Below are 16,664 nucleotides of genomic sequence, written 5' to 3' on the forward strand. Positions count from 1 at the left end.
ACTAGTCAATAGTGGAATCAAGATTTAAACCCAGGGCTTCCCCCACTTCTGCTGTTGACTTGGAGTGAGTAATTTATCCTTGCTGGACTTCAATTAACTTGTCTGATTAATGGGGGTAGAGGGGTGGACTGGCTGACCCAGAGCCCCTTGGAAGCCTGACATTCTAAGAGTCTGTATGTCTGAGCCTAGGGTAGGTTGTATGTTTCCTGTGCAGACCTACAGCCCAGAGCTCATCTTCCTGCCCATAGCTGTCCCCTGCTGACCCAATTTCAGCTATCCAGGTTGTGGCCCAGCAGGATCCAAAGTGATTTAGCTGCCAGTACCTTTCTGGTGTATTATAATCTAAAGAAACTCCTTTCCCAGCTCCACCCTAGATGCTACCCCCAACCTGGCCCAGTTCCCTGTGAAATCCCAAAGGACTAGAAAGATGAAGTGGGTTTTCGAGAGGCAACATGTACATTTCAACACCCCCGTTTCCTGATTTCTGTATATTCTGGGATTGTGGTGATAGTGGGTGGGTCTGAGATGCCCTGAGGCTGTGGGGTATCAGGAGCCAGGGTTCCTCCTGGGTTTGAACTTGGTGGTACCCAGGGGATAAAAACAAAGAAGGAGTTAGGCCACCCCAGCCCCTTCCAAGGGGGAGTATAACTCTGCCTCTTCCTTTTCTCAGTGAAGTGTGTCCGGAGCACCCCAGCGTATTTTGCTGAAAGGCTTTTCAAGGCCATGAAGGTGTGTGGTGGGGTTAGTGTGACTGAGGTTGGGAGGGGTCTCTGCCCACCCGCACAGGACTGCCCCAGCTTGTTGGTAAGTCTGTGGGGTCCACTAGCCAAAAAGAGCCATCAAGGGATTGGCTGCAGGGAAGAGTGATGGCTTGTGTCCCAGGTGGGCTCCAGAGCCAGGGATGCTGTCTGGTCGCACCCCTTCCCACACAAACACCTGCTCTGACCTCACGACTGACCAGAGGGTGCGGAGACAGCTTGCAACCAATCCACCCAGCCAGATGGGTTGGAAACCCACACTTTTAAAAAATACTAACTAGCCAGAATGTTTATATACAGTATATAATAGGTGTATACATACAGTATATACAGTAGATAAGACCACTTTGGAAAAGACGTTGGGTGGGGAGGGAGGAGATAAAAGGAGGGACATGCCAGGGGCATTGTTCTGCTTCTTCTGTTCTTAATTTTAATGTTTTATTATTTTTATTGTATTTTCAACTAAGCTGCAGACTCTCAGCCCTTCAGCCTCCTCTTGAGTCCTTGTCTCCCGAACCCACTTTTCTTCCAGGGCCTGGGGACGCGAGACAACACCCTGATCCGTATCATGGTCTCCCGCAGTGAGCTGGACATGCTCGACATTCGGGAGATATTCCGGACCAAGTATGAAAAGTCGCTCTACAGCATGATCAAGGTGAGCAGGGCCAGTAGGGGCACAGAGAGGGGCAGAGAGCTCACGGCCGTGGCAGGGCTTGGGGACCACCCCCTGGAGGACAGAAATGGGCCTGGGAAGCTGGGAATTGCTGGGGAATTCCAGAAGCCCCTGCCTTGTGACACATTCACAGAGTTTAAGGCAGTTCAACAGAGAAGCGAGTGTCTAGGGGTGCTTGTGAGTCATGAAGCTCAGGAGGCAGGCAGGGCTGGGTCTTGAGGGCACACAAGCTGAATTAAGGATGAGACCTCCATCCCAAGGGCAGTGAGAGTTCCATCTCCTGGAAGAAGGTGGGACATTGAGAGCACAAATGAGTTAATTTGAGAAATGTTGGCCATGGGCCCGGTGATTTGTGATGACTCTGGGGTGTCCAGCCCATGAGACTTGAGACTTGGTCAAGAGACAGATGTGGAGTTGAGTTTTTCTCCTTTTTTGGGGGTGAATAAGATTAAAGCTTTATGGGTTCAAGCTACATTCTCCAAAGTATGTTTTCCAAGAGGAATTATAGTAGTAGTATGACCAAAAGTGTATCATGGGAGATGTTTGGAAGAAACTAGAATAAGCAAAGTAAACCAATTTCTTTACCTGAGAACTTCTCATAGCCTTTACTATAGTAAGTCTATTAGGAAGCTCCAAAAGAGATACCAAATAGGCTACATCTATCAAATACACATTTGTTTGGTTCTGGCATTTCCCAGTATTTTTTGTTCATGGTGCCCTGTGTTCATGGACTATTTCACTTAGAAGGCCTGGGCTGCCATTATCTGGTGGCAGTGGTGTGGCTGGGCCTGGCTCACCTTGGCTCAGGAGAGCAGAGAGCATAGCTTCTCTTCCCAGTTTCCTGTTCAATGACATAATATTGATAGCTGGAAATTACTCATTGTTGCAAATATTCACATCACGGAAACAGGTAAATGTTACAGATCAGGGTTTTTTTTTCCCCCTAAGAGCCAGTTGTTAGGTACTTAGCACACCGCTGTGTGGTGGTCTCAGCCCCCTCCAGATAGCAGGAGAGTCAGGGCTGCTGTGAGTAAGTGTTCAGCCTTCCCCTATTGGGAACTGTGCCCAGCATTTCCTGCTGGTCTGAAAGGGCTTCTTTCTTCCCAGAATGACACCTCTGGCGAGTACAAGAAGGCTCTGCTGAAGCTGTGTGGGGGAGATGACGAGTAAGTGACTTCTTGGCCCAGGCTGGAGGGAGTGGCCTCGGGGGGCGGCAGGCCAGGGCTGCCCTGGCCCTCACCCTGGTGGATGGATGGACTGGATGAGCTTGGGGATCCTCAGAAGCAGGAGCACTGCACAGGTGAAAGCCTCAGTGTCTGGATGTGAGCGTGAGTGTGGTCTCCCATCCCTGGACACATCTGCTCTCATGAACTTGGAAAGTCAGTCCAGGAGTGAGGCTAGGAATCAGCATCGGAGGTCCAGGCCCTGCTACTTCTTAGCTGCTTCTCAGATTCATCATCTGTTAAATGGAAAAAACACAGATGTCTGCTCTCCCTACTCATTTATTCAGCACATGTGTATTAAGTGTGTTCCAGTGTGCAGGCATTGTGGGGAAGCATGTGATGAAGCCCACTGCCTAGATGGGCATAGACCAGGGCGTACGTACGGGGCAGTCCTGGGATGGGGAAAGGATACATGTGTGTGAACACACGCACAGGGGCACTATCCCAGACAGAGGAGAGGCTGCTGGAGATAATGAGGCTGAGACGCAAGGAGAAGGGTGAGGACGAGGAGGAAGTGAAGACAGGGTCTGTCTAGAGGAGCATGTGTTGGGTGGAAGAAAGGCCTAGAGACGAGAAGCAACAGCCTGGCTCATTTCTGTAACTGAGGTCACACTTCTGCCGAGCGATGGTGGGGGGAGACGAGGCAGAGGGCTAGGAGGGCCTGGCAACCTCCTCCTGGCGGGTGAACCTCTCCTGAGGGTAAAGGGGGCCTTTACATCGAGGCATGACTTGAGCAGATTTGTGTGCTGGGAACAGACAGGTGCTATTCCCCACCCCACCCCCCACCCCCGCCTAGGCCTTGTTAAGTAAAGGATACAGCAGCCTCCTATCAACCTTTGGCAGGTGCCTTAGGAGCTGATTCTAGTTCAGCATCCATTTACTGAGCACCTGACATATCGAGGTGCTTTGCAGGAGAAGATTGTAGAACTAATGTGGCCATAAACTGATTGTCGACTTGTCGGAGAGGAGAGACTTAGATGGAAATCACAAGAATTTTAAGGAAAGGGAGGTCAAAGGATCAGAGAAATCCTGTCCTGCTTGACATCCAGGGCCAGGAAGGCTGCTGGGCACAGCCAGCATTGCAGGGGTCTCAAGAGGGTAGAAGGTTCTCAGAAATGGAGGGCTCTGATACATGGATGAGAGCAGGCTGGAGAGAAGGTGAAGCCAGGCGGATTTACTGGGTGTGTGTGGTGTGTGTGGTGTGGTGCCTGTGATGACATTCCCTCCTATCCTCTCCCCAACCCCCTCCATTCCAGTGCTGCTGGCCAGTTCTTCCCGGAGGCAGCGCAGGTGGCCTATCAGATGTGGGAGCTTAGTGCAGTGGCCCGAGTCGAGGTCAGACCCTCCCCACCTCCTGCTTGACCTCCTGACCTCAAGCTTCCACTTTTCTGCCTGCACCTTCCTGCTGCTGTGGTTGGCACCCAGCTGTCCCCTGGTGGCCAACCCGAGACACTGGTTCTCACATCTGAAGCTGCTTTTCTTCTTGGAGTGACAAATTGGCGGGTGGGCACTCTGGTTGGGCACCTCATTCCTGCATTAACTTCTAACATGCTAGGAAGTGTTCTAGCCCACTTAACTACTAACAGGCGTTGCCAGGTGGAAACCTGTCTGGTTCTGTGGGGGGCGGGGACACTATCCCATCCTGGGTCCCACAGTTGGGCTTTGGAGGCATGGAAGCTGAGAACAGATGGGCACCCCCCAGGTGCGGGCCCTCACGGGTGCACTGACCATCCTCAGACTGAGGGTGCATAAAGGGTGAGAAGGTGGACCCAGGGTTCACACATGTACTTGGAGCAAACCATTCCAGGGCCTAGTAGCACTAGGTCCACACAAAATATTCAGAACCTTGGATTCTTCTGTTACTCACACGCTGTGCCACTTTTGGCAGGTCCCCACCTCTCTGGGCCTCTGTCGCCATCTTTAAAATGAAGGCATTAGATATGGCAATCTGAGGGCTCTCAGGCTCTGATATTCTAGAGCAGCATTTCCCAAATTATAAGGCAAGAACTGTCATTGCAGAGGATCTTAAGTTATATGAAGTGAATTTACTTAGGCATTAAACACGGAACCTCACACTGAGAGAGAGCGGTTCCTTTTTGATTTCATCAACCTCACTGATTCTGTCAGTCCTGCTTTGGTGCTGTGCTCGCTGATTTTCCTTTTTGACAGAACTGAGAGAATGAGCTGTAAGCTCAGAGCCTTTAACAAGCAACAGCATCTCATTCAATTTGGTGACATTTGACCAGGTGTTTTTTTTTTTTTTTATCACATTAGTTTTCATGGGTTGTCATCTGTTATGGCCCATGATACCAAGTTTTTATTCCTGATAGTGATACACACTTATTTTCATTCATTCATTCATTTAGCAGCTATTGTCTGAGTGCTTACTTCTGTTGTAGACAATTGGGATATGTCCAAGAACAAAGTTTACTAAAGTCCTTGTCCTTTAGGAGTATTTAAATGCACTTCAAAATTAATGTATTTAAGTAAAACAGAAAAGAAGTTGAATTAAGTAAAAATATTAAGGAATAACATGGTGTACACAAATAGGAAACATTATGACGGTCACTTAGGAGTGACTGAAATTTCGGAAGCCCTGCTCTGGTATTTTAGAACCTTTAGGTGCCCTTTCAGGTGGAGGGGATCTTTAAGAGGCAGGCGGGCCTAGGGGACAGGGCAGGATTCCAAGGGACCGGGGAGGCCCCAGTGGTGCTAGGACAGAGCTGACTCCTGGGGCAGGAGCCCAGCTGCTTCTCCCTTGACCAGCACTTGCCCTGCCCCCAGGCCAGGGTCAGTCTCTCTCCCTCTCCCTGTCAGCTCTAGGGCAGGGGTCTGTCTGCTGCACCTTCACTCCCGCCTCTTTCCCCCCAGGCTGCTTGGTTTGGGGCTCGTGGGGAGGGCCTCCCCTCCCTTGCATGCTCCTCTCTTGGCCTGGCCCCCAGGGGGGCCTCCAGACACCTGCTGAGTCTCTTTCTGCTTCTTGCAGCTGAAGGGGACTGTGCGCCCAGCTGATAACTTCAGTCCTGATGCAGATGCCAAAGCTCTGCGGAAGGCCATGAAGGGACTTGGTAAGGGGACGTGGGGGTGGCGTTGGCCTCCTGGGCAGCAGACGTGGCAGGTGCGGTAGTGGTTTGGGCAGGAGCAAGAGCCAAGGCCTGGAACCAGGGTCCCCAGGATGCGGACTTTACTGTAGTCCCCACCCTCCTGCGGAGGCTCCTGGCTTCCGAAGTGTAGTCAGGGGTGCGAGGGGTTTGTCAGGAACTTGGTGCAGGCCTTTCCTGAAGACCAGTGTCTCCATCCCCTCAGGAGCCGAATCGCGAGCGCCCCCTGCTGGTCACCCTCTCCTGGCCTCCGTTCGGCACCCGGTGGGCGGATGGCCTCCGGAAGGCCGGTGGGGTCCGAGCATCTTCAGCGTGGTTTCCATTGCCCTCTCCCCCGCACCTGTCCCACAGCACCTCCAAGGGGGCCCTGGCCTAGTTCTCTACCTTCTGGGCCTCATTTCACTGGTCTCTCGGGAATGATTGTAGTGACTAAGCATGTTTAAGCATATGTAAGTTGACAGGTATAAAAATGTTTTTGAAAGAGAGACTCCCGTGCCAGGTCTGAGGTTGATGGCCTTAATCTGACAAGCAGGAAGTGATGTCCTGGTGCCTTCCAGTCAGTCTGCTGTGGTTCAGCGGACTTGGGATCCAGCTTTCAGGGAACTGATGAGAAAGCTCCTAGGGTCCCCAGTGGGGCATAGATTGCCAAGTTGGAGGGATCCTTTATAACCACTCCAGCCTCTTCATGTTACTGTGGAAACTGAGTCCCAGAAAGGGGATAGGACTTGCTCAGCCATTGCCAGAGTCAAGACTAGAACTCTGCTTCCCCTGGAGTCTTTTCCTGAACCAGCAATTAAACAAAAGGAAGTGTAGGGAGGGGCTCCGGGGAAGTGAGTGGCTTGGCCCAGAGGCTCCTGCAGAGGCTCTGACGCACCTGGCTGCCCAGCCAGGCTTCTACCCTGGCAGAGATTGATGGGGTCCATCAGTGGGGACACATGGGGGATTCTGGGCCACATGCCTTCCCGTGAGCTGTGTGGCTTGGGTCACTCAGGAACTGATGAGGACACCATCATTGACATCATCACGCACCGCAGCAACACCCAGCGGCAGCAGATCCGGCAGGTCTTCAAGTCTCACTTTGGCAGGGTAAGGGCCTCAGCCTGGGCCCTGAGCCCCCACCCACACGCCTCCTCTGACGGCCCTCGGCCTGTCCCAGCCAGCTCTGCACAGTTGGGCCCCCGTGGAACCCCCATGGTCAGGTGTTCCGGAGTGTCTCCAGCGTTGGGTTTGGGCTGCCTGCAGACACATTCTCTCCACTCCCCTAGTTCCTTATGATCAGTGATGCTGGTGTAGCTCGGCTGGGGGCTGAGTTCACAGATAGCTGTTTTCATGCAGCGTTTTTCTTATCTCACAGTTCCCTCTGCAGAGAGGCTTCAAGGTCCCAAGGCTGAGTGTCTCAGACTGCTGTGCTTCAGTAGCATCTCATTTTAGCTGGCGAGTTTCCCCAGGATGGAAATGATGCCCTTTGGCAGTGCCCCCTTCCTCCCTTTCTCCTGCCTCCAAGGAGAGCAGTCTTCTTGTTTTGTCCAACCCTCTTTGTTTTCCTCTAAATAAACCAGCACCAGCAAAGACAGGCTCCCGCTCTCCTGCACCCATGGGGAGTCCATCCCCTTGTGCCATGTCTCCTCCCCGTCCTGGGTCACGTGGGGCAAGTGCTGGTGTAGGTATGACCTTGACTCTACCCTTTTCAGGACCTGATGGCTGACCTGAAGTCTGAGCTCTCTGGAGACCTGGCGAGGCTGATTCTGGGGCTCATGATGCTGCCGGCCCATTACGATGCCAAGCAGTTGAAGAAGGCCATGGAGGTATGGTGTGAGCACCAAAGGAGTGGGGTCCAGTCTCTGGGTGCTGGGGAGACCCATGGGCTCTTCACAAGCCCAGGTGGGTTGGTTGTGACTCCTGGGTAGAGGCCCTCCCACACCCAATTCAAACGGGCATGAACACAAAAGGGGTGTTGGCCCCCATAACTGAAAAGTACAGAACTCGATCTGGCTTTAGACATGGCTGAATCCAGGGACTCGCAAAGATTTATATGGACTGTCGACTCTCTCCTGCCTGGGTTCATGTCTCCTGTGTGGAGGCTCCCCTCAGGCAGCTTTTCACCCCAATGGTGGCAGGATGGCCTGGGTACATCCTACTGGCCAGCACCTCCAGCAGACAGAGTTCCTTCTTCCCAAGAATTCCACCAAAGTCTTGGCTTTTACTCTGGTTGATTCAAGTGGGATCACATTCCCAGCCAGCAGAGGGGTCAGAGGGACCTCACGGAGCAGCTAGAAGAAGCAGGATGGGTCTGGAAGGGACACAACAGCTGCATAAGTCTGTATTCTAGTCCAGTCCTGTCACGAACTCCCCTGGACCACTACCCTTTCTGAGCCTCTGTGTCTTTAGCTGTGAAGTGGGAACAGTCATCCCTAACCGTCAAACACGGGTGTGTCGGGCAAGCTCAGGGATATGACAGGCACTGTTGCCTGAAGACCTGACCCTGTGGTCAGCAAGGAAGGCCACTGTGTCTTGGCCCAGCTGTTGCTGAGGCTGCTTTGCTTCTCAAGACACTGACTGTAATGGAGCCTACTTTCTTTATTTGGAGCATGTGGTGACCTCTCCTGAGCTAAGTGTTTTAGCCCAGTTACTTATCTCATCGACCCATGAGGCAAGGCTTTTATTTTGACCCCATTTTACAGATGAGGAAACTGCGGCTTAGAGGTTAAAGTACTTGGTCAAAGGTACAGTGCTATCAAGTAGCAAGGCTGGGATTCAAAGCAAGTCTGACTCTAGAGCCTCACTTGACAACCACATGAAACCCCAAGGGCTCTTGGCCCCTTAAGGGTTAAGAGAAGAATAGACATTCTCTGGGCAAAGCAAATTAAGATTATTGTCCTTTTAAAATGCCTGGACAAAAAAGGCAAATGACTTAGACACATGGAGTATAGAGGTTGAAAGGACCAGCGAGCTACCCTGACCCAGCTCTTCCCACTCCCACAGTTCACAAGTGGGAGTCAGGGAGATGCAGCAAGTCAGTGAACAGGGGAGGATGGGGTCCGGCCTTGGGTCTCAGGGTGCTCCGGGATGAAGCTGGCTCCCCACAGGCTGCTTTTAATAAAGAGCCTATTGAAGATCTCAGTCAGCCTCATTCTCCTTCAGATCAGAGGACCAGGGACTGGCTGACCACTGAGTAGTAATCTCCAGGGTGGGGAATATGCCTTACCTTTCTTTGTAGCTGCAGCCCTACGAGCTTGTGCAGTGACCACCACACTGCAGGCGTTTAACAGAGAGTTGAATCAGTCAGTCAGGCTTGTCCACCTACTTCCTCTCTCCCAAAGTGAGGACCTTTGAGTAGCAGGTTCCCCAAGCTGCCTTTGTCCAGAGGACCTAATGTATCAGTCCATATACCACTCATCGATCCAAATAGAAACAAATACAGCATGAAAGCACCAAACTTTTTTCTTGTGACAAAATAATATGTGCTCCCCATGAAAACTTGAAAAAAATGCATACAGATCCCTCACTGACCCAGAGACCATAATCACTTTTATACTGTAATATGCTCTATTCTTTTTATATACTTACATACAAATATTTTTATTCACATGTGCATGTGCATTTTTATATACCCATACACATATACCCAAATTCCATATATTCTTCTCTTTTTAATTTTTGGTGCAAAGCAATTCTCATGGAAGGCTCTGGAAGCTGGCATGTTTGGCCCTGATCGTGCCAAGGTTTCTGGTCTGGGGGCCATGTCTTGGGTTGAGGAGAAAGTCCAGGAAGACTTGGTAGCTTGAGTGTTTGCCTCCTGAAGCGTTCTTGAAGCAGGGGCCTCTTTGGCCTGGGCCTCTTAGCCTCTGTGTGGGGATCAGGGCTGTGGTTCAGGTCCTTTCTGCTTTGACATTCTAGGGAGCTGGCACAGATGAAAAGACTCTCATTGAAATCCTAGCTACTCGGACCAATGCAGAAATACGGGCCATCAATGAGGCCTATAAAGAAGGTGAGTGCAGGTAGCCTGGGGCCCAAGGCCCCTAGAAGGGGAGTGGGAGAGGAGCCAGGTCTCCCGTCTTCCAACCTGGCCCACAGCTCTTCTCTGTCTCCCTTCTCTGAGGCCACGAGGCTTTGATAAGCCCCTTGGGTGTGCCCAGCCCAGAGTCTGAGGAAAGGGTGCCCCAGGCAGAGTCCCAGCTGGACAAAGGCCTGGCGGCAGAAGAGAGTTGGACTGGGGGTGGCAGGAGAGAGCTTCCAGGCCCCCAGAGAGGGCGGCTTCACAGGGGGCAGCCCCAATCTCAAAAGGCCCATGCTTGGTTGCATATTATTCTGAAGAACTTTGAGTATCAGTCAAAAATGTTTGAACCTTTTCTTTGTAAGCAGCTATAAAATGGTAGGATTTTTGAGCAGAGGAGTGACATGGTCAGAGCAATGCTTGTAGGTCCAGCAACTGCCATGCAGGAGGGAAGGTGGAGGAGAGAATGAGGACAGGGAGGTGGTTAAGTGGGAGAGGTGAGATGTGATGTACCTCAGCTGGGCAGGGGCAGAGGGAGGGGGTGGGCTCATGGGCTTGTCAGTGCCAGGATCGATAGCAGAACGGCTGGATGCCCCCAAGAACCAGCTGCAAACTCCTGCATCTGCACCACCCCTGCCCACACTGCTGTGGCTCAGGTCTAAGTTTCTAGGACCTGCCCCCGCCAATCCTTCTCGGCCGGCAGCTGCCCACACCCCCTTTTTCTGTCTCAGACTATCACAAGTCTCTGGAGGATGCCCTAAGTTCAGACACATCTGGCCACTTCAAAAGGATCCTCATCTCTCTGGCCACAGTGAGTTCACAGCCCCAGGCCTGCTTAGCTTTCTGGGGGTCTGGGAGGCGGGAAGGGTTGCTACATGGAGCCCACTTCCTGATGAAGAGAAGGTGTCTTCCCCACTGGCCTTCTGAGTACCACCACCAAGGCTGTTAACGACCTCATGCACGCCTTCCCCCATTGCTCACTTTTCAAAGCTAGCCTGGTGCCACCTTCTCCAGGCAGCCCTCCCTGCCAGCCCTCAGCCTGGCTCTTTGGGCCCCCAGTTGACAGGACAGACCCATGTGGGTGACCTCTCCCTGTATTGTTACCCAGAGCTTCCTTCACCATCTCTTGAACTCCCCTTACCCAAATGTTAGGCCTGGTGCACACCTGATGCACGCTCACTGTGTCTGAGCCAGGCCTTGGGCTAAGTGCCTCGCAAACATCCACATTTAATGCTCACAGCAGCCTACCCTATAAAGGCAGGATTATTGTTCCCACATTACAGCTGAACAAAAGGGTTCAGGGAGGCAGAGTGACTGAGCGAGGTACTGTGGCTGCTGAGGGACAGAGAGGGTGGGTGTCCAGGGACTGACCTTTCTCTGGTCCTGCTGCAGGGGAACCGTGAGGAGGGAGCAGAAAACCGGGACCAGGCCCGGGAAGATGCCCAGGTGAGGACCCCCCTAGTGGCTCCAGCTGGCACCTGTCCATGCACGTGGCCCTCGCTGTCTGGGGGTGGGGATGGCTCCTGGCAGGGACATGGCCAGTTTGATTAGTAGGCTCTTGGAACTCTGGTCCCTTTGCTCCTCTCCACTATTAGAAGTGAGACTTGGAGGGATTTCAGAGCTTTCAAAAAGATACTCAGGAGTGTGGTGCTGGTCTTACTGGCATTTCCTTTGTGAAGAGTAGTCTTAGAGCCCCAGACTCTCAGAGCTGGAATTAACTTGCAGGTCATCCAGGACAAACACCTCATGTTACAGTGGGAAAGCAAGGCCCAGAGAAGGTAAATGGCTTCTGAAAGCCACACAGTGAATTGGTGGCCCAGGTGGAACTGACCCAGAGAGAGCAGCTCTGGGAGTTTGCTGGGGAGGAGGCCTGAATGCTAAAAGTCTTAGTTTATTTTCTATGAAAGGGGACCAAGGTCAAAGGGAGTGTCCTGGGAGAACCTAGAAAATGAAGTCATCAAGGGCTGGGATCTTTAGTTTGCTCACTGATATACCCCAAGCAGCACATGGTCACATTCAATAAATATTTGTTACTGATGACTAAGGGGACAGGGGGCTCTCTAGGGCCACTTAGCTGCTCCGCTTCTGACCTGCTCTTTGGGCTGGGGAGCTTGAGGTCTGGAGATGGCTTCTTATGGAGGCTGGACAACTCCAAATTCATTGTCCTTATGGCTGGGCCCTCCCTCCTGTGGTCATCTGCACTGTCCCAACTCACCTGTTCCTTGCTCCCAGCACTCTCAGTCCCAGGCCCAGGACTCCATCCGCAATCCCTCAAAAGCTCTACCCCCAGGGGTTGGGCTCAGACACAACAGCCTGCAGATCTGGCCCCGTCTGTCACAGTTGGTGGGCTGACAAGAGCCCTGATGCAAGGGGTCAGGGTGCCACTCTGTTCCCTGTTCCACCAACCATGGTATGGAATGTTAAAGCAGCATCACAGCTGGGAGAATGCTGAGCTGTAAACTGACAATTACAAACCGGTTAGAGCACTAAGACTATTTTTTTAAATTAATTAATTTATTTATTTTGTTGTCATTAATCTACACTTACATGAAGAATATTATGTTTACTAGGGTCCCCCCTTCACCAAATCCCCCCCACAAACCCCATTACAGTACTGTCCATCAACGTAGTAAGATGCTGTAGAATCACTACTTGTCTTCTCTGTGTTGCACAGCCCTCCCCCTGCCCCCCACCACATTATACATGCTAATCATAATATCCTCTTTCTTTTTCCCCCACCCTTATCCCTCCCTTCCCACCCATCCTCCCCAGTCCCTTTCTCTTTGGTAACTGTTAGTCCATTCTTAGGTTCTATGATTCTGCTGCTGTTTTGTTCCTTCACTCTTTCTTTGCTCCTATAGTCTTTGGGTTTGAGGTGAGTCTCTTGTAAGCAGCATAGAGATGGGTCTTGCTTTTTTATCCATTCTATTCTGTGTCTTTTGATTGGTGCATTCACTCCATTTACATTTAGGGTGATTATTGAAAGATATGTACTTATAGCCATTGCAGGCTTTAGATTCGTGGTTGCCAAAGGTTCAAGGTTAGCTTCTTTAGTATCTTACTGTCTAACTTAACTCACTTATTGAGCTATTTTAAACACTGTCTGGGCATTCTTTATTTTTCTCCCTTCTTATTCCTCCTCCTCCATTCTTTATATGTTGGTTGTTTTATTCTGTGCTCTTTTGTAATTCCTTTAATTGCTTTTGTAGGTAGTTGATTTTATTTTTTTGCCTTTAGTTAGTATTTTGTTGGTCTGCTTTCTCTGCTGTGATTTTATTTTCTCTGGTGACATCTGTTTAGCCTTAGGAGTGCTCCCATCTAGAGCGGTTCCTCTAAAATAACCTGTAGAGGTGGTTTGTGGGGGGCAAATTCCCTCAACTTTTGATTGGGAATTGTTTAATCCCTCCTTCATATTTAAATGATAGTCGTGCTGGATACAGTATTCTTGATTCAAGGCCCTTCTGTTTCATTGCATTAAATATATCATGCCATTCTCTTCTGGCCTGTAAGGTTTCTGTTGAGAAGTCTGATGATAGCCTGATGGGTTTTCCTTTGTAGGTGACCTTTCTCCTCTCTCTAGCTGCCTTTAAAACTCTGTCCTTACACTTGATCTTTGCCATTTTAATTATTATGTGTCTTGGTGTTGTCCTTCTTGGGTCCTTTCTGTTGGGAGTTCTGTACACTTCCATGGTCTGATTGATTATTTCCTCCCCCAGTTTGGGGAAGTTTTCAGCAATTATTTCTTCAAATACACTTTCTATCCCTTTTTCTCTTTCTTCTTCTTCTGGTACCCCTATAATATGGATATTGTTCCTTTTGGATTGGTCACACAGTTCTCTTAATATTGTTTCATTCCTGGAGATCCTTTTATCTCTCTCTGTGTCAGCTTCTATGCATTCCTGTTTTCTGGTTTCTATTCTATCAATGGCCTCTTGCATCTTATCCATTCTGTTTATAAAACCTTCCAGAGATTGTTTCATTTCTGTAATGTCCTTCCAGACATCATCCCTTAGCTCTTACATATTTCTCTGCAGCTCCGTCAGCATGGCTATGAGCTTTATTTTATTTTATTTTATTTTTTTTGTTTGATTTTTTTTTTTGAGAGGGCATCTCTCATATTTATTGATCAAATGGTTGTTAACAACAATAAAATTCTGTATAGGGGAGTCAATGCTTAATGCACAATCATTAATCCACCCCCAGCCTAATTCTCGTCAGTCTCCAATCTTCTGAAGCATAATGAACAAGTTCTTACATGGTGAACAAATTCTTACATAGTGAGTAAGTTCTTACATGGTGAACAGTACAAGGGCAGTCATCACAGAAACTTTCGGTTTTGATCACGCATTATGAAGTATAAACAATCAGGTCCAATATGAATATTCGTTTGATTTTTATAAAACATCCACAGATGCAGAAGATTTCTCTCAAAACAGTGGGGGTGAGGTTCTAAGCCTCACCACTGTTGATCCCCATTTTCTCACCTGATGGCCCCCCTGCGACTGTGCCTGTCTTAGGTTGTTCCTCCCTTGAGGAATCTTACCTGTCTCTGGCTAACCAGTCATCTTCCGGGGCCATACAGGGAAATGTAAAGTTGGTAAGTGAGAGAGAAGCCATATTGTTTGAAAAGGTTAGCTTTTTACTTCTTTGCAGATTTATGCCCTGTGGCTTCTATGCCCAGCATTTGTCTTGAGGTATCTTTACCACTTGGAAGAATTATGATACTCGGTAAATTCGATATGAGGCACGAATTCTATTTAAGCGTTGTAATTAGGAAAGAAGAAGAAAAGCTATAGAAGTAGCAGGTGGAAGAAAACATGGGAAGATTGATTATTTCTTTGACATATCTTCTTGTAGAGTAACTTAAGCATGTATAGGTTTTAAACTACTAATTAAATTGCGCACACACATTAACATAATAGGAATACAGTTACATAACCAGAGCAGATGTATAATTACCAGCCATCTCCAGTGAAGCCAGGAAAACCAGTTAGGTACCCTAGGCATTTGTGAAAATTTGTCTATGATATAATGGATATTGTCCAACTGTACTTGAACAGTCTGGGAGAAATCAGACAAATTAAAACAACCCATTCCTGGGAACTGTTCACATCCCATATGTTCTTTTAACAGTAGATAATCTGTAGTTGTAAGATTTTGGAGCGCTACAACTTGCACTTCTCCTAATTCTTGGTTGAGTTCCAACAGTATAGATCCAGTCAAATTTGTTGTTTTGCTGTATGCACAGGCCAGCTTAGGTATCTCCTTCATTCCAATGGCAAGTCCAGGAACCGGTGGGATGAATGCAGCTACAACTGCAGCATCGCCTGGATCTTTGTTGAGGTTTTTTGATGATCCTCTTCTGGTATGACTCTTCCAGAGAGTGCTGATGTTGGAAGTTCTTCTTCATATCGTATCTTAGTTCATTTTCTGGGTAGCCAAATTAGGCTTTGATCCTCTGTATAAACACAAACAGACCCTTTGCCCACACTTTGATATGCCCTTTATTATACCGTTGTGTAGAACTCATTGGAGGTCACCACACAGGAACTACTTTTTTTTTTTTTTAAGAGAAAGGAATATCAGAAAAGTGTACCTCCATAACCGATCATCTGACACCCTTTAAGTGATGAAAATTAAGGATATTTAAAGCATGCATTAATCGTTGATTTACAGTTAGTTTTATCCTATCAGGGAGTGATCCCCCTTCTCTTTCTTTTTTTTTTTATCTTTAATCTACACTTACATGAAGAATACTATGTTTACTAGGCTCTCCCCTATACCAGGTCCCCCCTATAAACCCCTTTACAGTCACTGTCCATCAGCTTAGCAAAATGTTGTAGAATCACTACTTGTCTTCTCTGGGTTGTACAGCCCTCCCTTTCTCCCACCCCCCCATGCATGCTAATCTTAATACCCCTCTTCTTCTTCCCCCGCCTTATCCCTCCCTACCCACCCATCCTCCCCAGTCCCTTTCCCTTTGGTACCTGTTAGTCCATTCTTGGGTTCTGTGATTCTGCTGCTGTTTTGTTCCTTCAGTTTTTCCTTTGTTCTTATACTCCACAGATCAGTAAAATCATTTGGTATTTCTCTTTCTCTGCTTGGCTTATTTCACTGAGCATAATACCCTATGAGCTTTATTTTTAATTCTTTTTCAGGAAGACTGGTTAGGTCTATCTCCTCAGGGTTTGCATCTGTGATCTTGGTCTGTATCAACTTCTTCTGCCTTTTCATGGCGATAGATATATTTGTGGGGAGCTGGCACGTGTGTTGGGTAAGAGAAAGTCCCTTCTTGCCAGTTTGTGGCTTTCCTCTCCTGGGAGAATAGTGGCCTCTAGCGGCTTGTGCTGGGCAGCTGCATGCAGACAGGGCTTCTGATCTTGCCCAGCCGCTATGGAGTTTATTTAGCTCTGCAGTTGCTGTGGGCGTGACCTGCCTCAGGCTGCTTCTCCAGTATGGCGGAGCCACATCGGAGGGGGAGAAGGCGGGAGGCTGTTTATCATGGTAAGGGGCCTCCGAGCTGCGCTGTGGGGGTTCGGGCACCCAGAGTTCCCTGGGATTCCCAGCTGCTGGGCTAAGTGTCCCAGGACACTTCCGTCTAGCTGTGGGGTCCCTGTCCCTTTAAGACTTTCAAAAAGCACTCGCTTTTCTTTGTCCTGGGTGCGCCGGCTGTGGGGACCCGCTCGCACGTCTTACTGTCCTGTTTCCCTAGTTTCCAGCACCCCACCCATGCACTGTGTGTCTGCGCTCCGGTGCGGATGGCTAGGGCTGGGTGTTCAGCAGTCCTGGGCTCCCTCTCTCTCCCTGCTCCGACTCCTCTCCTCCTGCCGGGAGCTGGGGTGAGGGGCATTTGGGTCCCGCCAGGCTGCAGTTTGTATCTTACCCCCTTTGCGAGACACTGGGTTCTTGTGGGTG

At 49.5% G+C, this 16,664-nt stretch overlaps 1 protein-coding gene across 6 annotated transcripts in view; it reads left to right on the plus strand.

The window, feature by feature from the left end:
* ANXA6 (annexin A6) overlaps positions 1 to 16,664 on the plus strand; it is a 52,273-nt gene that overhangs the window by 23,830 nt on the left and 11,779 nt on the right. For all 6 annotated transcript variants that reach the window (XM_017651457.3, XM_017651463.3, XM_036994050.2 and 3 more), the window contains exons 11-20: positions 671 to 729; positions 1,291 to 1,413; positions 2,539 to 2,597; positions 3,911 to 3,989; positions 5,641 to 5,722; positions 6,747 to 6,841; positions 7,447 to 7,560; positions 9,653 to 9,743; positions 10,481 to 10,560; positions 11,142 to 11,195. In XM_017651457.3, the coding sequence (XP_017506946.2) occupies positions 671 to 729; positions 1,291 to 1,413; positions 2,539 to 2,597; positions 3,911 to 3,989; positions 5,641 to 5,722; positions 6,747 to 6,841; positions 7,447 to 7,560; positions 9,653 to 9,743; positions 10,481 to 10,560; positions 11,142 to 11,195 (836 nt within the window). The remainder of the gene's footprint in view (positions 1 to 670; positions 730 to 1,290; positions 1,414 to 2,538; positions 2,598 to 3,910; positions 3,990 to 5,640; positions 5,723 to 6,746; positions 6,842 to 7,446; positions 7,561 to 9,652; positions 9,744 to 10,480; positions 10,561 to 11,141; positions 11,196 to 16,664) is intronic.

Source organism: Manis javanica, chromosome 1 (genome assembly GCF_040802235.1).
Source record: "Manis javanica isolate MJ-LG chromosome 1, MJ_LKY, whole genome shotgun sequence".
NCBI classification, from domain to species: Eukaryota; Metazoa; Chordata; class Mammalia; order Pholidota; family Manidae; genus Manis; species Manis javanica.